Genomic DNA, 24643 nt, shown 5'->3' with positions numbered 1-24643 from the left:
TTTTTCTCCCATTCGCGTTTCGATTCCTTTCGTTCTTTCGTGGGCCGAGTCGATTCGCAGCGCAGCTCGCGAGCCCCCTTTCGCGTTTCCGGCCGCCGATTCACCCGCGAAGGACGAGGGCTTTGTCGCGGCGCGGGCTTCGGCGTCCCCCCGGGTGGGGGATACGCGGGTCGGGTCGGGCCGGGGGGTGGGTCTCCGCGTCGCCGCCTGGGTCCGCCGCCGAATTCCTAGGGTTTCGGCTTCCGGCGCCCCGACGGATCGGGATTTCTTTGTGGGGGCGGAGAGAGGTACTCGCGGGAGCTTCGGTTTTGTTTCCGAATTTAACTCGCTCGCTGATTGATGGGCGGGGGAGCTCGATATCCGTCGGTCGTGTGTTTGTGTATGTGTTTTGCTGTTGTTGTGTTGTTGTTTTGTTTTGATTGATTTGTTCGTGAAGTTCGAGTCCCCACGGCTTCTCTTTGTTGGGATTGGGGGAATTGCTGAATCTTTACTTTTTATGCTCGCAATTGAACTTTTTTTGGTAGTATTCCCTCGTCTGGGTGTAATTGGGTATCGTGCGATGGGGCTAATGCGCCAATTCACGTTGCTTTAATGGAGTCTTCCGGGACAAATTCAGCAAGTGGTGAATTGAGGTGGGGCTTTCGTGTGTTGCTGTTTTGGTAGTGTGCAGTGGCAGACTTGATCGGGGCTTTGCTGATGGACGATTAAATGTTGTTTTTTGTCGGTCTCTTCGCAATATGGTAGGAATAAGTTTTGCTAAAAGCGTGCGGAGGGTGGTTAGGTTGACCATTTGGGCTTATTTAATAAAGTGCCCATGGTGCAGGGTTCAGTTTTATGCTGGTTTCTTAGATGGAGTTGATGAGTTTTTTCCCCCTAATTATCTAGTCACCACTTTTATTTTGGTTATTCTTAGAATTTGACTTATTTCAAAGGCTCAGGATACCCATCTACGCTTTGCATGGATTATACAGTTTATGGTGTCATTTATGGTCTAAAGGCATATTCTAGAGTGGTGCATTTACTCCAATGTCCAATTTAGGATTTTGTGAATGGATTAGAAATTAATATTAGACTATTGCTTTCTTTCTTTATTTCCTTTCCTTTTTTTTTTTTCGTTAATCAGTTGGGAGAGCCAATATATATTCATCTCTTTAAAAATGTGAATGATAGAAGAAATATAGAGATCTCCTGGCACATATACTCCGTATATCAACTTCATATCAGAAACTTCATCTAGTGAAGTGCACTTTTAGTTGCTGTGTTGTGAGAGATCACTTTTTGGAACTTGATCAGTGGGGCTATGAGATTGTGTGTTTAAATTGTTTAATATCATTGATCTGCATTGTCATTTTCATGCCTTTTGAGGGACTGATTGGTAGATTCGTGGGTCATTGGAAACAACCTATAACAGCCTCAGTTCTTTGGCTGCAGTTTCTTTTTCCGAATATCTTTGGATTTGCATTTGTTTTTGTGCTGTCCTAGCATAATGTTTTACTTTGTGAGAGTGGCAGTGTTTCCTTCTGTATTGGCATCTTTGGAGGATACATGCCCTTCGTTATTCTTTTTTTGGCGCTGGAGGAAGGGAAATATTCTAATGTAGTTTTTGCAATAGTGTCTGTATTGGTGTTGATTGATAGCTAAAGTACATTGGGTGTTGGCTCGTTGGGTATGTCATTTTTCAAGTTTGTCATGTATGGCCGAGAATTAAGGTGACTTAAGCATGAAGTTTAAGGGTGTGTTTGGATAAGCTTTTACGTTTTGCTTTTTGCTTAATCCAAATCTTGCGACGAACGCACATCGACTTTTTTTTTTTTGCTTGTTAGACTTGAAATTTTCGCTATATATACAAATTTTGACACGCAGATTCACATGTATTTTTCGTAACTGATTGAAATTTGAACAATATATTAAATTTTGGCGGGAAAGCTTTTTTGCTTCCACTGAAGCATAAATAGATGTGCCCTAATTTGACAGATTGAACACGTTTTCTAAGCTTTGCAGTCAATCTTTATCCTTAGATATCTCTTCATGGTTTTTTTTTTAATCTTTTGTGCACAAAGCATCTGTGCTTCTACTTAGGTTGCACGTTAGACTTCTATAAATTGCTAAAACTACTGAAATGATGATTATATATTATTTTCTTCGCAATAACATCATACACTATTGTTAACTGCTGTCTGGCAATTTTAATCTTTTTGCATATGGATTTCAGATCACGTGTGGATGGAAGATACTCCTTCAATGTTTCAAGAGAGCTTTTCCCTCTAGCTAGCGTGATGTGTTTCGTGGTCTTGTTTTGACATTATCTATTGTGATGGCTGCTGATCAAAGAAGAAAGCTGTCAAATGGTGCTGCTAATGTTGATAGCACTTTGCGTGGACAATCTAGGGCAAAAAGGAAACGTGTGGAATCAGTAGAGGATGGCTTAAACACGAAGTCCCATATATCTCTAAAGTGGGATGTGAACCAAGCGAGGGTTATCGCTAAAGAGGAGCAAATTGGCATCGGTTGGAGGGATTTGAAACCGTTTGTTGATTCTCTGCCGCAGGGTCACAATATTTTGGCTGATGCCTTTGATATCCCGAGAGAAATATTTGACTTGGAGAGTTTGAAGGATGTGCTCTCGCCCGAGGTAGCTTCATAGAATATGGTTATGTGAATTGCCTGCGCTTTTGCATGTTCAGATACATTGGAAACTTACCAAGGCATTTCAATTGGAACATGCAGGCTTGGAAAAGTTGTCTATCAGAGAGTGAGAGAAAATTTCTGAAGCAGTTTCTCCCTAGAGAAGCAGAGGCAAAGGAAGTTGTTAAATCATTGCTATCAGGAGATAATTTCCATTTCGGAAATCCTTTAATCAAGTGGTTAGCATTAATTTGAAATATGTCAGTTGAAAATCATTTTCTTTGCAAGTATCATTCTGCCTTGATACGTGGCATGGTCCAGTGTCCAACATAAAGAGTTGCTCTCTTTCATGTTGGCATGGTGCAATTTACGACATAAGCAGTTTTTCCTCTTTCCTGTCTTCAAGAAAAGCATACCCATCCGTAATTGTGATTGTTCTTTACATTGTTTGATTGTCCAATCAGGTATTCATGATAGGTAATTATTTGTTTCAGGTTAACTGTGTCACTTACAGGTTGTCATCTTTTCTACACCAAACTTTGTGTCTTCTGTCTACATCGTGAAAGTCTTCTGTGCAATGAAACTTAGATTCACGGAAAATTATCATGTTTATGAACCTCCTAGATGTGAAACTCTGTCGTGCTTTGTGGGCTTTGTAAGAAATTTTCCAAGTTGTTGATATTTTCCTTGACAGCTGGAGCAGTCATCTCTTTACTTTTTTAAAAATCCACATATTTGGAGGGAGTCCTTGTTCTTTGTGCACGTGCCGAAGTTTTTTGTTGGATTGACCAAATTGAGACCTTACTAGGTCATCTCTGAGTAGAGCGGATTCCATCAGCACTGTCCATTAACAAAAGAGGAACAGTATAAGGGGATGTAGAAGAAGTGTTGAAATTGCTTGTACGACTGGAAGGGACGAAAGGTTGAAAGTTGATGATAATTTATTGATATATGTTTGAAGATAGAGGGAAAAAACATTCTGACTTTCTGTGAGATTGTAGTTTGTCCTGCTGCGCATTGGAAAATTTCTTTCTTAGATTGGAATAGATATTTTTTTCTTAGACTTCAAAGAAGCTATTTTAACTTTTGGGCTTGGCTCAAATGTCTGTATTTTGATAGGGTCTGTTGACTTTTAAATGTCTGTATTTTGATAGGGCTTGTTGAAACTTTTAACTTTGTGAAAATTTGCGTATTGTTATTTAATTTTAATTCTTATTCTGTTTATGAAATGATCTTTGTCTCATTGTATTGAACACCAATCTAATCATCCAATAGTAACTTTCATGCCTTCCTGACATTTGGTTATGAAGTAACAGTTGTTTATTTCTGCCTTTGCTCGTTAGAATTTTCTAGTTATTTAGGCAGCCTTACCCGCATCTGTGCTTTTGAGTGCAAGTCTCATCACCCCCCGCCCATCATAATTAACCAAAAGGAAATTAAAAAATAGTCTGGTCGTTTGACCTTTTCTATCCTTTAAATGGAAAGTCGGGATTCTCTGATTCTGAGCCCCTACTGAAACTTGTGACTGCAGGGGTGCTTCACTTCAATCAGGTAATTTGCATCCTGATGCAGTTGTTAGACATGAACAGCATTTAAAGGCGGAAAAGAAGGAATACTACTCAGACTTGAAGAAATATCACAATGAGTATGTAAAAAATGTTCAACCCAATTTTTTCTTCAGTATTTTGCTTGTTAGACCGCAGTCACATTGACATCTCGATTGTTTTTCCCCCTTGCAGTATTATAGGAAGCTTACTGAAGCTGAAGGAGAGTTGGGAAAGCTGCAAGGACCCAGAAAAAGAATTTGTCCAGAAGATCAGGAGGCTCGTCCCTTTCATATACCTTTTATATGCATATTGACGATGGCTACATCTAATTGAGAATATACCTTTCACTTTCGGCAGGTCAAAAAAGAATGCAGGAAAAAAGTTCTCATCACCTGCAAATGGATCCATGTTTCGTGAACTTGAAGAGAGTGTCTCTGCTTCATCTGAATTTTCCTCATGGGATGGAGATGAGAGATCAAATAACAGTGATAAGTACCTATCTGCTGTTCTGAAGGGTGTAGTTTCAAGGAAGAGGTAACTGATCCATGCAAAGAGTTCTGTGATGTTTGCCTTTAAGCCTTCCTGAAGGAGATAGGTTGACAGGAGAATCTCCTATTTCTTTGAAGTTGACTTTTATGATTATAATAGTGTGGTCTCTAACAAAAAACCTTCATTGGAGAGTGTGACTCTCCTGAAAGTTCTGAAGTGTGGTCTCTAAAATCTCTGGGTTCTTTTGTTTGGTTTAATGTACAATTGTTTAGTTTGTTGTGTTTCTCTTATTCTGCTTTCTCTTTTTTCCTCTATTTTTTTTGGTTTCTTTCCACTGTTCCAACAATTACTCCAGGTCAATCTTCGGTTAAAAATGCTATTGAAACCCTATTTGCTGGAAGCATTACACTTTGGCAGCTCCAGACAAGTGATTTGATTAGATAACGTGCAGCCATCATAAATGTGGAATGACGAAATATTTTTATTTTGTCAGTGATTACTAAAATCTATTTTATGAGGGGTCATGTGCACGTGCGCGTGTGTTTATAACTGATGAATCTCACAAAAAAATTGGTTGCAGGATGGGCGAGAAAGGCAAGGGCAAAACCGGGAATTCATTTGCTGTCTCAGATGATGTGCCTAGTGCGCAAAAGAAGCCAAAGAAAGACAAAAAGCTAAGCAAAAGTAGCATAATCTACAATGATGGGGCCAAATACATGTCCTACATCAAGGTCAGTAGTTTCTTACCTTAGGGAGACTGACTAAAAGGCCGCAGCTTGGAAATTGAGCGAATCAGTTTAGTTTGGGCACACTTATCTCCGTCTCTGAGAATTGTTTTACCTGTTGGTTGATCAGTAGTGTAAAGCATGTGAAGTTTAGAAGCACTTCCATGTCCCTTGTTCCGGCCAGAGTCAGGCACCATTATTGGTGCTGCCAAGCTCAGGTTTCACTGAGCCAGAAGCGTAGGATATTTTCCCTTCTATCATTTGTACTATCTGGCTTTGAGCACCGATTCAGTTATCTGGTTTAGCTTCAATCTTTCTTTATTGTTAGGGGAACTTGAACATATTTTGAACAATATCATGTCGTAAAGCTTAGGAACAATACTTCTTAAACTTAAATATTGATTAAGCTTCTCCTAGTTCAAACGTTGGAATATTGTGAAAAATTGTTACAAGCTATGTTATAGTTTGTCCTTTTGTTGTTCTTTCTTGTTTAAGCGACTATGCGACATGATGAGAATCTGTTATATTTCCCACCTTGAAAATCTTCTTTTCCATTGTCTGTCCTTGCATATCATTTGTGCTATGAACCATAGAATTTACTAAAATTGGTTGTTGATATTGCTACTAGAGTTGGCTTGTACACTATTCCTGTTTTTTGTTTACTTGCACTCTTCAAACGATATGAAATTCTCTCTTGTCTATGTTTATCTACTTGATTAAGGAGCATCTGTGTCAAGTTTGGCCATCGTCACATGATGAAAAAGAGTCTTCAGGTCCTTTGGACATAAAGTAGTCATATGATCGATCATGTCTTCAACTCTATTAGTATATTTAAGTTTCAAGGCAGTCTAGCCAAGTAATGGGTGCAATCTATTGCTTGTCTTATCGTTATTTCGTTTAAAATGTTCAGATCAGTAAGAAGCAGCATGAACTTGCCAAGAGCATGGAGCAATCTGGTACTACCATTCACTCCAAGTCACTAAGACCTCTTTTAGGCAATCTTGATGATTTCAATGTACAACCATATGAAGTATTTGTAGAAGAAGAACGGAAGAAGTTGCATGAACACTGGTGAGTTATTTAAGTTATCGCTTCAGTTTTTATTTTCCTGGTATACGTATATTGAAAATCTGTTTTTGCCTAGGGTGCAATTGGCAAAAGAAGATATCCCCTCTACGTATGCAAGCTGGAGGAACATGCAAGAGGAGAAACATCGTATGGTTAGGGCATTGGAGCAAGAACTCAACGAAAAAGTAGATTCTTTCACAGAGGTTCTTACTGTCCTCCTTTTTTACCTGCATTTTTGGCTGTCATGCACATGAGCTTTCACATAGAGCTATGATTTTCTCTGAAATTCACCCCAACATGAACTTCTACAAGTCTGTTGCGTTAAGAATCTTCATATGATTTAGTCCTGCAGCTTTTCTCTGGACATTGCTGATGTGTTTTCTTCTGACAGGGTGGTGAGGATGAGGAAGAAACTTCCGAGGGTATGTCTGTGGACGAAGATGTTGATGGGGAGCAGAACACACTCAACATTGAAAACGAGAAAGAGTCTCTTTCAGGTTCCTCTGAGGATCAAAATGATAACACAAAAGCAGAATTTGCTTTTGATGGGGAGGATGATGAAGAGCTGGAACCTGACTTCTCCCCTGATAGTAGAAATGATCAAGCCACTGGCCTCACATCAATTATGCAGGATGACCAAGAGCCTATTCCTGGATCTGTGCATGATCTGAGAGATGTTGATTCAGTAGACAATATTTCTGCTGTGCATGGAGATGGAAGTCCTGTCCCTGTGTCTTCGCACAACCCATCTATGAAGGAGATGTCCCCACTTAGTGGCTGCCATGATTTTAACCAGCTGAATCTCGAGTCTGTAGATAATAGAGCAACCTCAAAATCAGATAATGGTCCTCACAACGTATCAGCATTCTCGGGAACCCCTGTTCCCGTGTCTTCCCACAACCCATCTATGAAGGAGATATCCCCACTTAGGGGCTGCCAAAATTTTAACCATCTGAATCTCAAATCTGTAGATAATAGAGCAACCTCAAAATCAGATAATGGTCCTCACAATGTATCAGCATTCTCGGGAAACCCTGTTCCTGTGTCTTCCCACAACCCATCTATGAAGGAGATATCCCCACTTAGGGGCTGCCATGATTTTAACCATCTGAATCTCGAGTCTGTAGATAATAGAGCAACCTCAAAATCAGATAATGGTCCTCACAATGTATCAGCATTCTCGGGAACTTTGAGCCACACTAATAGAATGGCTGGTCAGGGACTTCCTCTCTCTTCTGGTGGTGGTAACATCTGGCAACCAGTAAGCATGCTTCATCCTTTCTATGATTCTAATACAGGCACTCAGGGCACTTCTTCCGGTGAGTTGAAACTCACCCATCCGCCGGTTAATGATGAGCAACGAGGGCACTGGATGGATCTTGAATGCAACTTGCATCAACAATCAAACGAGGGTTCTCTGAAATCCTACCCAAACCCTGACCAAAATGAGCTTCTCCAATCTATTCTTAAGGGCCAGGACATGATGTCTTACAGTCATGGGCAGAAACCTACAGAGTTACACTTTGCTCCGTCTAACAGTGTTTTGATGGAAGATTCTCGGTTTCCCAGTCACTTCCATCAGCAGCCAAGTCTATCTATGCCCCTGGAGCAAGTGCAGAAGACTGGAAATGAGGTTGTTTACATGCAACAAAATATGTCCGACAATATTTTCCCTGATGGAGGTAGATATTTATTCCAGAGGCCAGAGCAAGTGCTCCCTGTCAACGTGCCAGACTGGGCTGTGAATTCTGTTCGTATGCCTGACACTCTCCAGCCTCCTCTAATTGGCGGAGATTTGTCCAGCCAAAACTGGTTTTCTGGTGAACGTCATGTTCGTGGAGGCTGGACTAGTTCAGGTACAGTATGTGGCCCGAGTCAGAGCATTGGGAATGCAAGCAATCTCGATCAGGGTCTGTACAGTGTCTTGTCACATTGCAATCAACTACGTCCATCAAGCACTTCTTACGATGCCATCGGCTCTGCCGAGCAGTTTATTCCTTCAAGGAATTATGCTCTGGTGGGCGGGCCTATGCCCAGCATGAGTAATGTTTTACCTCCGGCAGCACATTCTCTTGATTACATGAATAGGCGGGACCCAACTACTTCCCTCATGCCTAATGACACTGGATGGATAAACTTGCCACATCAGAACTCAAGCTTGAATGACTCAATGGGGAAACCGTTCTTGGGTTCATGGAATCAATAGCAACAGAGCCTTGTCCCTTTATCTTTCTCACAAAATGTCAGAAGGCAACCCCAAGAAGCCATTAGAAGTAGATGCCTGTAGCAGGAGTTTTGACTTGATAGTTTATAGGAGCAACAAGTTGCGAGGTCTTGGAGATCCGCCGGTGTTGGATGAAGCCGTCCAGGATAGGTTTCTGTACATACCCATACAAGAGCCAACCCAGCACAGTGTATATAACTAGCCATTAGATCTTAGATGAGCATTTGAGAGAAAATTTTATGGTAGGACAATTTTTCCGGGCGGACATCTCAAACATGGGAAAAGGATAATTGAGCCTTTTTTTTGTGATTCTGTTCTGTCTCCGTGTCCTTCTTCTCATCTCACTCCACAAGAGTTCGTCTCTGTAATTTATGCATCCATTGACTCCTGGAATAATGAATTGCTGATATACAGCCCGATAATTGCTCATCTCATCCCATTCCATTCTGTAAGTGCTTGTTGTACCCCTCTATGAATCTGCTTCAGATTGAGCTGCAGATTGATCCATCTTGGGTCTTTTTTTGGGACGTGTAACCAAGCGCGTGTACAGACATGTGAATGTTTTGAATGTCTGAGGAACCTGAACCTTTCTGGTCAGTTTCTTCGGCCTAGTTCGTGATGTAGGCAGCTGATCGAACCTGTGTTGTTTCCTGTTTGTTTCCTTTAATCAATGATTTGCTAGCTATGCTCCCAAGGCCCCAACAAAGGTAACTCTTTCTCTTATCATTTGATTAGTCTGATAAGTTTCCTAGTTTATGGCATTTGCATCTCTCTCTTTCTTTCGCCGTGTGTATTTCTCGTTTGGTTATGATTGTCTTTGTGCCATTTCTCAAGTACTTACAAATTGAGATCACGCAACAAGCGAGATACCCTATATCTATAAGTCTCTTTTGTAGAGAGCACTGCTTATAATGGTCGAAGAAAATGTGGGTCGTGTTACGATGACTACGCACGTGTTGGAGATCGAATGACTTGGAAGATTTTCGCCTTTCCACATTCATTTTTCACACTATGAAGATGATAGTCTTTTTCCTCCTAAAGAAGCTTTGGCTGAATCATTCGCTTTGGTTGATGTTTCGACCTTGGCTTTGGCAATTTCAGATTCCTTTCGTAACGTTTGAAGTGTCTGTGACTTTCAAGAGAACCTTCCTGGCGTCGCACTGCTTGGACAGTTGGACCCACTAGGCAGGCGCCACCCAGTCTAGGCCTCTTTCTCTTAACCAGTGTTAGCACCTTTCGATTAAGTCAAGTTCACCTATGGATTGTGGCGTGTCACTGGGTGCACGCGCATGGGCATGGGACTAGCCGTCCTCATCCGACGACCAACCACGCCTTGCCTCTCACCACTGTTTTTTTTTAAACTAAAACAGTGTCTCCATGTTACAATTCTATACAAAACTTTATTGTTTCATGATGAGCTTTCTTACTTTCTCGATGGATTGAAAATACTATGTTTCTTCAACGAAAGTCAGGATATCAATTTCCGTAAAGGCTTGGAGTCGAGTTACCGGGGATTTTACATCGGGGGCAGTGGGTATTGATCTAAGTGGCTAACTCACTGTTGAAATTCCGGCAACTTGTTCTAAAATGACTGCGGAATATGACAGACGAGGCCCGAAAATGGCCGCAGTATGACAAACGAGGCGTGAAAACCTGCACGCCTTTCAGGATAGTGATGGGTGAACAAAGCAAACCATCCCTGGAGACGAGCCTTGTCGAGTTCTTTCTCGATGTCTAGGCTGCGAAAGCCTTGAGGATGGATAAGGAAGGCGACAGAGTGGTGGCGAAGTTCAAAGCGAGCTTGCGCGACCGCGAGGGTGAGGATCCTCACGGGAGGTCAGGACTATGAGCATCCCAAGACTTGCGACGCATGCATGCGTTTCTCTCAAAGGCGTTGCGTTTCATCTAAATGGTACCGAGTGATAAGGGTGGTGTGCCTATAGCGGCCCAAAACAAGCTAAAGGGGAGGTCTCCACAGCCTCGCCTTTTGCAAAGCTAGGTATATATGAGCAGTACAAATTTTGCGTATTCAAGCAATGTCGGACAAAGTCCCTACCCGAAAGGGCCCCAAAGAATGACTTCTTTTCTTATGATACTTAGCACAAGGCTCGAAAAAAGAGAAAGAAAAGGGTAAGACTTAGCTCACAAGCTTGGACAACCTCTTCATTGTCAATCAAATTCTACTTTGTATTGTCTATTTCTAAAGAGCAGTTAGTCACAGGCATGTCATGCGACAGAAAAGAAAAAAACGAAAATGGGGGTCGCCGGCCCTCGCCGGAGACAAAAAGTGCCTCCTCCCTTAAAACTTCATCCTCGAACCAATTGCCTTATTTTTATTTTTTTGGGCTTTTTCTTTCCAATCTTCCAAATTTGATCTTTATTATTCGCTTTTGCTATTTTATCTTTTAATTTTCTAACGCGGTCACACAAAATCACGCTATCTCGCATCCGCTTATGAAAAGAACATTAAAAAACCACGTAGAATTAAAAAAAAAATGATGATGGAAAAAGGCCCCAAGCACATCTATGTCCATTTGAAATTAACGGGCTTCATAGTCTACGTGACGAATGAAATGCAAGAACACTATAGGATTCAGAATTCAGGGCACGAATAGAAAATTTCAGAGACAGGAGTTCATGAAGCCGGTGGTAATCTGCTAACGCTTACCTCGTGATTTTCTCACTTCGTCCATCCGATTATAGATTTGAGACCGATGGGTGGTTCTAAATTCCAATCCATTTGCCTAAGGCCCTCTTCAGAAATTTTTTATTTTCTGGTCCTTTCAAAAAAAAAGAAAAAGAGATTAGTTTGACTCATCGATGAGACCTCCTCCATATTAGGAAAATCGAGACACCAAATAAATAAATGAACAAAAATAAATAGGGTTTCAGACAAAAATTGGACGGCCCGGTCCGGTCCGGTCGGGCGATTGGACCGGACACGACCTCGCTCTCCAACGGCCAACTCAAAATGGCGCTCCCGCCGGATAGCGCGGGTTGCAGAGGAGAGAGAGAGAGAGAGAGCTTCCCTCCCCATTCATGGCGGAGACGAGGGGCCTTCCCCCATTCATCGCTGCATGCTTCTCTCTCTCTCTCTCTCTCTCTCTCTAGGTTTTCATCATCTCCTTGCCGAAAGAGCTCTCCGATTGGATTTGCAACTCCGACGGAACGCGCAGGCGAAGCATGGGGAAGAAGAAGAAGAGGGAGGTGATGCGCCTGGAGCGCGAGTCCGTCATCCCCATCCTCAAGCACCGGCTCGTCGCCACCTTGGCCAATCTCATCGGTCCGTAGTTTCCCCGCCTCTATCTCTCTCTCCCTCTCTGTGACAATCGCTCGATCACATCGGTCTCCACTGCGTGACTGGCAGTTCGCGACGTTTCGCGCTTTCGGTTGTGATCTCCCGATTCGCGTTTGGCGAGAAAGGTTGAATTTTTGAACGCTGGGGGGGGGGGGGGGGGGGGCGGGTTGAAATTGACCTTAGTTTGCTGGGATTATACGGTAGCATTGTTGCGGAAACATCTTCCTGATCGCGACCTTGTGCTGAAAGTGAAGCTTTTTTCGCGTGTCCTGCAGAGCAGAAAGCCGATCGGCCCGAGTTTGTGAAGCTCTGTGGTCGTGTGGAGTACGCCATCCGCGCCTGGTACAACCTTCAATTCGAGGAGATGATGGTAGTTCCCTTTTCGATAGAAGTACCGAGTTCGTATAAGAATTTGACTTTTTTCACCGCCTTTTCGCTTTATTTTTTCGTGACCGACACATTCAGGTGATATGCTTGTTCCCTTAGAGTTTTAATCCAACTCCGGTGGATCGTTTTGCAGTATTTGCACTCTTTGTTTGATCCGGTTCACGGGGCTAGGAAATTGGAGCAGCAGAATATGACTCCGGAAGACATAGATTCTTCTGAAGAGAAATTTTTGACAGACTTGCTGCAGGTATATCAGCTACTGTGCTAACCAAATTGCAATTGAGAAGTGGTAATGTGAAGCAGAAAATGAAATCTAATTAGCTGAAATATCTCGAAAATGACTAAGAATTATGAACAAACTGCATGGCGAGACTTTATGATGCGCCCTTGGAGCAGTCCAAATTGGTAACATTTCCCTACTTTAATGGGATGATACTTGAAGGAGCCATCTGATCTTTTGTTTCCTGAGCTTTTGACATAGTATCCTAGAATGTGGTCTAGCGAACGTCTTATGATGATCAGGAGTTTCATATATGTTGTTTTCACCTCATTTCATCTCTCAACAAGTGGAATTGTTTGTGATGTGAACATCAAAATAGTCTCATGCATAGCTATGATTAATTTGGCAATCCCAATGCCTCCATGTGTTCGATTCCAGCTAGCCTCCTTTCTGACAGAGTTCTAGAGAGCTTTAATGGATAGTTCATGCCTGACTTAGCTTGAACTATTCCTTTCTGATTGCTAGACAATTTGTCCTCTTGTGAGCAAAAATATGTATTTCTGAGTGATTTAAGTTCCGTTCAGTCAGGATGCCTCCAATTTCACATCGAGTCACTGATTTTCATGCTATGTTTGTGCCTTTTGCGATGCGATCAGATTTACCATAGAATGCATAGTAATCTGATTATCTTGTTTGACTTGATCAACGTCCATGTGACAAGACCAGGTACTAAACTGTATTTCACACTTATTTCTTTAATTTTCCTTGTCCTATTTGTTTTTTCTCCTTCTTCTGGGTTTTGGTTGGGGAGAGTTTGTCCATTCTTCAGGGTTTTAAATAGAATTGCTTTGAGTCAGAAGGCACCTCATTGTTGTTGTAATAGCTAATCTATGCAGGTCATGGAAAAGAGCAACTTCAAGATACTTACTGATTACGAGATTAATGTTGCTCTGTCCGCACAATATCGCCTCAATCTTCCAATCAAAGTTGACGAATCAAAGGTCTGTATTTATCTGGAAGAACCATATGGGAAACTGGCACTGAAGAAAACATGCTTATGACCAAAAGCACCAAAAACCCGTGTCAAATGTCTGTACACGACATAGAGAAGCATGAAATTCATAGCTTTGCATTCTTTTATTGTGTCCTAATCATCTTATACTGATCTTTCTCATTGTAGCTCGACAAAAAGCTTCTGAGAAGGTACTTCTCTAAGTATCCTTATGACGACCTTCCAATCTTTGCTGATAAGGTAATATAGCATGGATCCAGCTGAAACAATTGCAAGCTAAATGAACTCTTCCAGTGTGATCCAGAATTGGCCTCTTTGCTTTTTGCTGAGAAACTGTTTCTTTGGCCCCAACCAATATTTATGTACATATGGAGTTCCAAGATTAAACTTTTTTGCATAATGGATCTTATAAGACTAGTAATCTTTTAAGGAAGGTTGCTTGCACTATTATTGAGCCATGACTCTCTCTCTCTCTCTCTCTCTATAAAGGCTATGAATAATCCATCAGTTGCATATTTTTTTGTTACTATCCATATATTGGGACGAGTTCCATTTGTGGAGATGTTAAACTAAGCAGTATTGAAGGGAAAAATTAAATCTTTCAGTACTCTTTAATTTGTATAGAAATGGAAAAAGTTACAAAAGATGTGAATGTAGTTATAACAAAATTAGGGTCTTTGCAAATTCCATGTGTGATATATAATTTGTGCAGATACCCAATCGATTCAGTTTAGATCCTTTCCACTTTCTTTCAATTTGGTACAGGACTCTAGTTTCTTTCCAAGAGGAAATCAGTACTGTCTCTGTTTTTGTATTGCATGTGAATAATGCAAAATATATAACCGTCCCTTCCAAAGAATCCAGTAATTATCGTGGAGAGCTAAAGTGTATAAGTAGACCTTCCATTGGCTGACTTGTTTTAATGGTGGTTGCAGTTTGATATATTAATCGTTCTTTTAGATACCTGATAATTTTTGGAATCTCTCTCTTGCACACGCCCACTTGCAGTTTTGTTTAGGCAGACTTATGCACCACTCATGTGTATCCTTCTACTCGTTTTCAGTACATCATTTTCCGACGTGGGATTGGAATTGATCGTAGGACTGATTACTTTTTCAAAACAAAGTTAAACACCATCATTGCACGTTGGTGGAGACGTTTTCTGAAGTACACTGGGTATGTCTTTACATTTTTAGGGGCCAAATGGGTCTATGAAATTCTCAGTTCATTCTATGTACTTCCTAAATCAGTTCAGAAAGGCATATTATGCCTGATTATGAATTTATGTGCAACTGGCTTAGTTGCCTCTGGCATTTTGTTGGCAACTCTTATAGTGCCCTTTTCTTGCAGAATCAAAAGAGTTTTTTTCAGAAAGTCAAGTGCTCAATCTAAGATTAATCCAAGGGGACGTGTTCAAATCAACTCTGAAGCAGAGCCTGACAGCTTATGTGTTGAGCGCATCCGTATTGAAACTATGAAACTCAGGTTTTACCTGGCACTTTTGCATTGATGATCTGTGCTTTCTAATTTATCTTTTCTTGTATTGATACGGAATTTGTGAGATAGAATAAGAGTTCCAGAAGTAATAAGATTGGATAAGAGTTCATGTTCATATAATCCAAGAGTCACATTCTCTCTAGTTGAAGAGGAGGATTAAAGACCACAAACACACGCTTACATGCACACATTTGTATGCCTCGATTGGTGGTGTTCACTTGTTTGTCCTACAAATCTGACAATTTGACCAATTTGATTGAATTTATTTCCCCGTTAGAATAAAGAAAGCTTCCATTAGACAAAGATTAGGGCAATTCTATTGGTTGTATTGAATTTGTTTACATTAGGTGTCAATTGTAACAAAAGAATTAGAGAAATTTTGACTTCCTTTGTCTTTGACATTGTCGCTTACTGGAAAATTGTGAATATCCAATTATTCTGTGCCATTGTAGAAATTGAATGCCTTCTCTCCTTTGTATCTGTAGTCTAGTTTGAATGTATCTATAGAATGTAGCTTCTGATACTTGTTTTGATAATTTCTGTTTACTTCAAGAAACTGTTAATGCATAAATGAACCACACTAAGCATGCATTAACTTTATATAATGCGACATTGATTACTGGACTCAAACTTGACAGTTTACTGACTTCCTTGTGCTTTCGTAGTTGATTTCAAATGAAGAGAGAGAGTTCACACATTCCGAGAAGTGAGGATTGTCTCATTGGTGAACATGATAAGTAGCTTAAAATCATCTCATTCAGAGAGGGAGGGAGGGAGGGGACTGTCTCATCAGCGGATGTGATAGGTGGCTTTAATTTCTTAATTAGCTTAAATTATCTCATGGTTAAAGCACGAGGTAGGTCACTGATAGTTCCAGTAACATTAGTAGTTGGTTGGTTGGCGGTTTTATTTTGTTTGATAGTTGAATCTATCATGTGCTTGGAGCTAGTTTCTTAACAACTTGGAGGCCCTATCTATTTATAGTTCGATGGAGGCTTAGGCTGAAGAGATAAATACTGTCCTTGCTGTCTTTCTTCTTGGCTTTGCATGCACAATGCCCCAACCTTTTGTAACTGATGTTTTTCTTCATTTGCATGCCACCAGTATTTCTAATCTGCTCAGCCAGAACACTATCCAAGAACCTACCTTTGAGAGGATAATTGTTCTTTACAGGTATAAACAATGGTTCTGAACTTCTTTACTGGTGATATTGTAGACAAACATGCATGGTTTATCTAAAGATTGACTAGATTATGTACTCATCACGGCATGCTGTGAAATAATATTTTCTCGTATATTGGAGGAGGGACTCTATCCTTTGCTAGACTAACTGAGGCATTTCGAAGTTTCGTAATCGTCTACAAACATAAAACAAGAATGTGAATTTACAGGCAAGCAAGCGACGAAGCAGATACGGATAGGGGAATATATGTGAAGCATTTCAAGAACATTCCAATGGCAGATATGGAGATTGTACTTGTGAGTTGTACTCTCCCTCTCTCATGCACGCGAGCTAGAACTACTATTTTGATCAAGATGCTTCTTTATGGCTCCAACATCATTCTGAAAGCTGTGTCTGAAGATTTTTGTTCAATAGCCAGAAAAGCAAATTCCAAGCTTAACACCAGTGGACTGGGTCAAATTTATTGTTTCTGCTGTGATTGGTCTGGTGAGTTGTAGCAAATTCATGCAATAGTTAACTTTGTTTTCTATTATACATCCGACCAACTCCATCTCTCTCTCTCTCTCTCTCTCTCTCTCTCTCTCTCTCTCTCTCTCTCTCTCCAGGTTACTGTCTTGACTTCCCTTCAAATGCCAAAAGCTGACATTCGGATCATTTCCGGCATCCTATCCGCACTTGTTGGATATTGTGTAAAAACATACTTCACGTAAGTTACATTTTGCAAACCTAACTTGTCTCCAACATGGATGAAGATAAATTTGTTATGTGGTTCCTCTCCCCTTTCAGAAGTTCTGATAGAGCCAGCGGTTCACTGTACACATGAGAAAACTTCTGGTTTACTACTTCCTCTCCTTATAGCGATGATTTCTGCACATAGATAGTTGGTTCTCTTTTCAAATAAGATGGTGGTAAACCATCAGGATTCTATTTTCACGTATTAATTGCTTGCGGCAGTCGTTACTCATTTCTTCTTTATTAGCTTTTTATCTCGACTTCTATAACTGCACCATAATAGCGTATCCTGGACCGCATGCAGGTTTCAGAAAAATGTGGTTGCATATCAGAACTTAATTGCCCGTTCTGTTTATGACAAACAACTTGATAGTGGAAGAGGCACCCTTCTTCACTTGTGTGACGACATGATCCAGCAGGAAGTAAGAAATAAGACTGTCTGTTCAATGCCTGTCTAACAATAAGAAAAAATAAGCTCCTTCTTCAACAGTTCTTCTAATTTTCAGTTACCTATCCCTTTTTTACTGTGTTGAAGTATTGTCCACCACTATGTGACCCAAGAGCAAAATTATGTCTAACTTCAGCTGACAATTATAGATCGTTTCCTCTGATTCGTATAGTCTATCAGTAATTGTAGCGTTCATTGCTTCATTTTTGCAAATATGAGATTAATATGCATGCGACATGTAGCTTCTGACACTGACCATGACTAGCACTTCAACTTTCTTCTCCCTGATGGAAATACTATGTCCTTAATAATTTTTCCATAATCAACATGATATTCTTGCATGTAACTTTTGATGAAAATGTTCTTGCAGGTAAAAGAGGTGATTGTTTCATTTTTCATATTGATGCAAAAAGGAACAGCTACAAGACAGGTAACGCACATGGCGCTTTTGACAATCGATAGTTCACCATATGAGATGAGGGAATCGTAATACTTAAAGCCTTCACCGCTTATTTTGTGTTGTAGGATATTGATCTGCACTGCGAGGAACTTATAAAAAAAGAGTTTGGTGTGAATTGCAACTTCGATGTGGATGATGCTGTTGAGAAATTAGAAAAATTAGGCCTCGTGGTTCGGGTAATCTCTCCCCTCAATTTTCTGGTTTTTAATTTGGGTTCTGTATTTGTATCTGGGGTAATCCTTCTGCTCTTATGTCCTTCATCTTTAGTAGTGCACATTTTTTTCCCTCATGCCTCATTTTCCTAAGACACAATCCCAATCAGCTGATGATTATCCAGCAGATATAATTGAGCTTAAAGATGCAAATTTTCTATTTGATTGGCGGGAAAGAATCTTAGCATGTGGATTTCTCTGTCAGATTCTTAATAAGGGGCGCCGATCTATTGCTCAAAGCATATGCTTCTACCAATTAATATTGGATTGGTTTGAATTGTTTTAATGTGTGTGGGAGAGGCAAACCTCTCCATACAATTTATGCTCTTGTGCTTCCTACTATGTCTGATAAGAGAATAACCAACTCAGGATGCAGAGGGAAATTATTCCTGCGTAGAGTTGAAACATGCTAACAAGATCATCGGCACCACAGCAGAGGAGGTTGTTATGAAGGCCAGGGAGGGTGCTGCCATCCCTTGATATGTTCTCGGAATGTAAAAAATATTGCCGTCTTTTTGTTAATTTTTGTTTCTTTTTGGCCAGTTAAAATACATCTTTATTAACAGCAGCAGACCTAGGAAGTTTGTTTGCACCTTTGCTTGTATCATGTGCTCAGCAAAGCACCCCTAGAAACTAATGTTCAGATGTAACGAGTGCGGTTTCCGGATTCATTTAATCCGATGCTACTTAAAAGTCTTAAAAGTGTCTTTCCAGTTTATGCAAAAGATTTCCAACTTCAGTTGCGCCCAAGTTCTGTGATTGTAGCTGAACATTCTGCAGCGACTAAGTTCTGTGAAATTGTAGCTGAACATTCTGCTGCGACATAGTTCAAACATAATTTACTGAAACGCTTATGTTTCAATTATATGCAAAAATCTGATACTATTCTGTCTTGAACCACCATGGCCATGAGCGGATTAAAAAGAAATTAGGGTAACAATAGTGTGACAATATGCAGTATAAATTATAGATGCCAGAGACCACGTAGGCTTTAGGAGTCCATTACACGACTCGCGCACATCATTTTCACTAGAAAAAGCTCGCTCACGCTGTAGTAGAAAATCAGGCAATTTTCAGCATTTCCTCAAGCTTTTACCATGGGGAGTTGCATTTTGCTCATGGTGAATGACAGTCTTTCCGTAAGTCAGATTCTCAGGAAGCCAAAAGGAGAATGGAATGTTGGTCTTTCTTGTCAAGCAATGAAGCATTGCACGTGCCAAATCCCCCATCACCTCCAGAAAGAAAAGCTATCATTATAGTCAAAGGGAAACAACACTGTTGATACAATCAAATCAGTTGAGAACAATAACTTTGCTTTGATATAATTATATCCACAAACGGATTGAATACAAGAACAGTTTTTCGTTTTTTTCCTTTCATGCTTCCACACAGGGGAAAGAAAGAATCAAAAGATTAATGCAGCTGTTCTTTATACACTTAACAGCCAGCTGATCACTTGTTCTTTAAGACTTTTGGGAGAAAAGGAATATGATGTAAAAATGAAATAAAAGAAAAAAGAAGAAGTACTGCACAAAATTCACACTCAAATATGAAGGTAATTAATTTTCGATTTCTTTTCTTTTTTCCCTTTTATTTTGTTCTGAATAGCTGACTTCCCAGGATGACATTGGGCATTCCTTCCACCATCACTGTCGTCAAGCTCCTTTCCTTCTCGAGTATCCTGTCCAGCTCCATCATCACATAGCTCATCGCCGGTCGCCGCTCACTCGAAATGTCCACGCATCGGACTATTAGCTGTATGAACTCTTCCATCCCTTCAACAGTGAAGTTGCTTGCCAGTTTTGGGTCGATGATGCTGGAGAACATGCTATAATCTTGATTGTTTTGCAACTTTATAAAAGGAGAAAAGGAAAGAAAATCAACCACTAAATCAGCATGATCGGAACAGTTAAATAGACTTGCACTCAGCCACATTACCACAGGCATTCGTAAGAGTGATTTGTCGATTTCTCACAATAATTCTCCATCAGAGACACACCCCAGGTCACATAGGTAAAAGGAAAAGGAAGATTATTATACACTCAATTCTTGTGATGCTAGTTGTGTTGTGAAAACATGTTTAGAGGAGCCAGTTTGCCGACACAGGTCAGCATGTGCAAACTCAGTGGCTGAGCATAGTACTTAATCAGCATTTTGTGCATGTTATCACACTCATCACATACCCATTCAACCAAGCTCTGACTAGACTCTGGAGATGGTGTCTCGGTGGCTTCTCGTCCGCTCACTAATTCCAAAAGAAATACGCCAAAACTGTATACATCGCTCTTGTCAGAAAATCTTCTGAACTCCTTCACCCTGCACAAGTATGCATACGATATGTTAGAACTGAATCACATTCGACACTGTCCCGATCCGGGAGAAGGTTCTAAAAAGGGTCATACTCTGGCGCAAGAAATACATCATCTGCTGTCACCTCGGAAGATGGCCCTGCAATATCGGCTCTTCCAAGGAAGTTGCGTAGTCCGGCATCGGCAACCTTTGGAATGAAGTTCTCATCCACCAGCACATTGGCAGTCTTGAAATCTTTGTGTATCAATCGAGGTGTTAAAGAATGAAGATGGGCCAAACCTGCAGGGAAGATCGATCAGGCTTACCAAACCATTCAGTACTAGAGGATTGATGATTTGGCATATTCATTCTTAGAGAAGCTCACAGAGGAACTTCGCATGAGGTACATTATATGTGAACACTCTTCTACGAAAAAATAAAAACTGATACCAGGAAAGCCATAAATGCTCACTGATTTTGCAGATGATCACCTTTAGCTGCCCCATGAGCTATTGAAAGTCTATGCTTGAATTCTAGCTTCTCGCGTGAAAGCTGAGCAGCACCTACAAAGTAAAGCAATATAGCTTCAATCTATGCAACGGCATAAATAACTGCATGCTGACTTCTTTAATTGATGATAAAATGTAGGATGGTTAGGTCTGTGCAGTGAGAAATTTGGGTGAACGAGTACATGAAAAGAGTGGTGAAAAGTATGCTCTATCTTCAACTACAAAATACTGTAATTTGTGCCGTTGTAGTTGTATGTTATTGGAAAGAGCAATACCATACAAGTGAGTGGAAACACTCCCATTTGGTATGTACTCATGCACAAGAAGCTGCGTATGGTGGTTCTGGCAGTAGCCCAACAGAGACACCAGATTATGATGGTGAATGGACGAGAGGAAGCGAACCTAATAGTGTTGGCAAACAGACAAAAACAATACGATGTCAAATAGATAGAATTCCACCAAGAGTTAACCTTGTTGCATGCACAAAGAAGATCAACGAGCAATTGAAGGGAAAGGAAGCAATCTCATGCTTGAATTCATATTCTTCAAGCTACCGATCAGCCGACAGGATGTCACAAGATCACCATAGGAAAAGAACAGGACAGGTCAACCAGATACCGCTAATGGCGATGACAATTCTCCATTGAAGCTGTGTATATCTATTATAAAGCAAGTTATTTTCAAATTCAAGGGTTTATTTTTTCAGGGGTTAAAAGAGGAAGGAAATCTAGTCAGGTTATTGAAGCTGATACCACAAAAAACTTTCGAAGCATGTGCCGAAAATTAACTGACATCCAATTTTTAGTTACAATGGGGAAATTCATTAAGATGGGATATTGACATCCAGAGAAATTTCCCAAACATGTATGGTAGGAGAAACACTGAAAGCATACCAGATTCTACACGACGTATTTATTGTGTAAGATATACGGAACTGGCAAGGATAGAAGAGGAGAAATGTTCAACCTCGTCGACAAATTCCTGAGTAGGGCTTGCGGAGCGCTTTTTGATGGCTACAAGCATCCCATCATGAAGTAATCCCTTGTAAACCTCTCCGAATTTTCCGACCCCGATCAGATTCTTGTCAACAAAATTCTTTGTGGCCATAGACAATTCTTCCATCTCAAAGCGCCTGGCTTCTCTCAAAGACATCTCAAGCCCCAGATGTCTTCCCGCTGCAGATTACAAGAGTGAACACATCAACTGATTGTTTTAGACTCATTTAATATTCTCAGTGAGGAAGAAAAGGGAATATGGTACTAGCGTTACATCGGACAGACGGATCGGAGGAACCGGTTTCCGAAGTTCTCGACGCACTCCTTCTGCGACATAGGCAGAACCATATGATCAATATAACTATCCCCACCAATGCCACGGCTCCTGCAGCACCTCCTAATATTGCTGCAAGAGGCCTTGACATTTGGTATGGGAACCACTTCAGCTACACAATATAGGATTATTTGCTCGCAAGGACAAGCGCATCCAACCTGCAGAGAAAAGGATGCTGCAATGAGATCAGTAGGAAGCGAGAAAACAGAATAAATACACAGAAGTAAACCAAGAGAAAATGGATACGCGAGCTATCTAGGGCCACAATGACGAAAATAAGTAAGCCAAGTAAGCATCCTACTGGTCCAGAGATGAGTTCTTAATTATCAACGACCTCAAATTCCTTAAAGGGCGATTCTATTAGCGGACACGGCGTATAAATGAGGAATTAGAGCTGTCACACCTCTAATTGGGATGAGAGGAAAGCTGGACGGCGTTTGTCCTCGCACAAAACAGCTCTTGAATTTTATTAGCATGACTCTTGCTAATGCTAACTCTATTGAAGTTTGAGGACTCTTGTTTCTATTACAACAACAGTGCACCAGGACAGCTACCTCCCAGAAGCAGAATTGGGCATCTGTGCATCAAGAAATTTTGTTTCATTCGAGATGCGCTTCCAATTCCATAAAACACGCAAATTACACTACAATCTAGAAGTGCCATAAATGGAATTGCAAATCCTATCACCACAGACAAACCTGTGTTCCAAGAGAAATGCAGACAAGTGACCAGCCAAATCAGCCTCATTGGTTCACCGACAGATTGAATCATCCACCACAATCAACTCAAATCTCACCCTCATTCCAGCATTGACCCTGGTTGAGATCACATTCTCTCTCCCTCTAAAACCTCAGTACGAAATCACGATGAACAAATCCAGTCAATTCAAAAACAATTGGGTCTCACAGCTCAAAATTGCCCGGCAGCACTCAAACATGATCGAATTTCTTGAAATTGCGAAGTGGGTACTTAATCAAGAATCCTAGGTGGGCTTGTTTAACTAAATGAATTGCGAACACCCACCATCAAGAAAAAGAAGAAGAAAGCATCTCTCTCTCTCTCTCTCTCTCGGGTGTACTTTGAATAAACAAATCTGTGTATCATCGTTGGATACAGACAATGCCGACAGAAAGTGACCTCGCGCCGACAACACTTTCTGGGGTTTTTATCATCACTCTTTCACTCAGTCACAGCAACACAACAACATCAATGAATGAACTAATGAATGAAAGAATCGATGGTGAATGAACAAATTACACTCCTCTTCTTTTCACCCGTTGACATGTCCCCCAACCCAAGAGCAGAAAGAAACCCCAGAGAGAAAAGGAAAAATCTCCGCTTCAACAAACAAAAGGGAAGGAAAACTTCAAGAATCGGAACCCGATACACAAACTGGAAGAGTGAATAAACAAGAAAATGATGGGGGCGAGACTAAAGCTTAAAAATTGAGTCTTCTTCTTCTTTCTTTTTTCCTTTTCTCTTTTCGGGCGTTTCTTTAAAAAAAATAAAATTAAAACTGTGGGGTTTTTTTTTTTTGGTCGGAAAAACTGTGGGTTGTAAAGCAGTACTATAGTGGTTGTCTGCTTCTGCAAGTTGAGAGTTCGTGCGTTGGTTTATTTGCTGAGAGAGTTCTGTACAGGGCATCTTTGGCAGTTCAACAGATCCATTCTAGTACCCCGACAACACCAACACCAACACCAACAACAACATAGCAGAACAGAACAGAACAGCTTTGCCCCCTTAAACAAAAAAAGTTACGCACTCACTCACACAGAGTCAAGAATCCAGCTTCGATGTAAAATTTGCAGGGAGTGTATATACTTCTAGAACCAGTAAATCAATTAAATTAAAAAAGACAAACAAAAAAAAAAGGTTCAAACATGAGAGCATGACAGAGAGAGAGAGAGAGAGAGAGAGAGAGAGAGATATTCAAATCTGTGGGGTTGCTCTCCCCACCAGCCAGCTATGTTGACATTGCTCCTATTCGAGAAATATATTATGCATCCAGCAGAAATTCATATACTACTGTCAAGTCCCTTTTTTTTTATTTTTAATACTTGGGGGGGAAGGGGAATACCCCCCAAGGCAAAAAGAAGTCCACAACGGCTACCTTATACTATTTTAAGCAGAACACACGAAACACTTTGGATTCTCGTCGCTCTTAGCGTGCACAAATGATGAGGTTTTCAATGATGCAAGAAGAAGCTGGCCAATGGCATCATCCCCCTCTTTTCCTCTTTTTCGTGTTCTTTAAGGACTCTACACCCCAAAAAGTCTCGGCATTCTTGACACCGGAACAGAGCACGGGGAATGTGTCGTGGCCGATCTCCGTTTTTTGGCTTTTCTCTGTAACAAGCAAGGATTTGCGGACAGTAATCACGCTCCTCCT

The 24643-nt window shown here is 40.8% G+C and overlaps 3 protein-coding genes across 8 annotated transcripts; 2 read left to right on the top strand and 1 right to left on the bottom strand.

Annotated features, from left to right (window-relative positions):
• On the top strand, positions 1-9110 carry LOC115681829 (uncharacterized). Of its 3 annotated transcripts, none has more exons than XM_056308910.1 (10): positions 1-287; positions 2213-2632; positions 2728-2864; positions 4157-4270; positions 4365-4448; positions 4530-4706; positions 5242-5392; positions 6297-6457; positions 6531-6639; positions 6846-9110. In XM_056308910.1, the coding sequence occupies exons 2-10, from the start codon at positions 2315-2317 to the stop codon at positions 8658-8660; spliced, it is 3066 nt and encodes a 1021-aa protein (XP_056164885.1). In that variant the 5' UTR covers positions 1-287; positions 2213-2314; the 3' UTR covers positions 8661-9110. The 3 variants fall into 3 exon arrangements, with proteins under 3 accessions (XP_056164885.1, XP_030461762.1, XP_030461763.1); XM_030605902.2 differs by having other exon boundaries at positions 4-287; positions 6531-6657; XM_030605903.2 differs by having other exon boundaries at positions 222-379; positions 6531-6657.
• A 2587-nt stretch (positions 9111-11697) lies between these two features.
• On the top strand, positions 11698-18877 carry LOC115681864 (uncharacterized). 2 transcript variants are annotated; one of them, XM_030605956.2, is made up of 15 exons: positions 11700-11961; positions 12252-12346; positions 12497-12610; positions 13480-13584; positions 13764-13835; positions 14659-14771; positions 14946-15080; positions 16197-16265; positions 16484-16571; positions 16690-16761; positions 16881-16981; positions 17312-17429; positions 17826-17885; positions 17981-18091; positions 18497-18877. In XM_030605956.2, the coding sequence occupies exons 1-15, from the start codon at positions 11862-11864 to the stop codon at positions 18605-18607; spliced, it is 1464 nt and encodes a 487-aa protein (XP_030461816.1). In that variant the 5' UTR covers positions 11700-11861; the 3' UTR covers positions 18608-18877. The 2 variants fall into 2 exon arrangements, with proteins under 2 accessions (XP_056164888.1, XP_030461816.1); XM_056308913.1 differs by lacking the exon at positions 16197-16265 and having other exon boundaries at positions 11698-11961.
• A 546-nt stretch (positions 18878-19423) lies between these two features.
• On the bottom strand, positions 19424-24231 carry LOC115681865 (probable serine/threonine-protein kinase PBL21). 3 transcript variants are annotated; one of them, XM_030605960.2, is made up of 8 exons: positions 22953-24226; positions 22195-22429; positions 21892-22100; positions 21201-21327; positions 20908-20979; positions 20530-20716; positions 20311-20443; positions 19424-19978 (listed from the first exon to the last, which is right to left on the bottom strand). In XM_030605960.2, exons 2-8 carry the CDS (start codon positions 22343-22345, stop codon positions 19718-19720), a joined length of 1140 nt encoding a protein of 379 aa, XP_030461820.1. In that variant the 5' UTR covers positions 22346-22429; positions 22953-24226; the 3' UTR covers positions 19424-19717. The 3 variants fall into 3 exon arrangements, with proteins under 3 accessions (XP_030461820.1, XP_030461819.1, XP_056164890.1); XM_030605959.2 differs by having other exon boundaries at positions 22195-22412; positions 22953-24225; XM_056308915.1 differs by having other exon boundaries at positions 19691-19943; positions 22195-22412; positions 22953-24231.
• Between the last annotated feature and the right edge of the window lie 412 nt (positions 24232-24643).

This window comes from Syzygium oleosum, unplaced genomic scaffold (genome assembly GCF_021117445.2).
Source record: "Syzygium oleosum isolate NSW1041296 unplaced genomic scaffold, Sole_v2.1 Sole_v2.02, whole genome shotgun sequence".
NCBI lineage: Eukaryota > Viridiplantae > Streptophyta > Magnoliopsida > Myrtales > Myrtaceae > Syzygium > Syzygium oleosum.
This window is presented reverse-complemented; position numbering and strand designations above follow the sequence as displayed.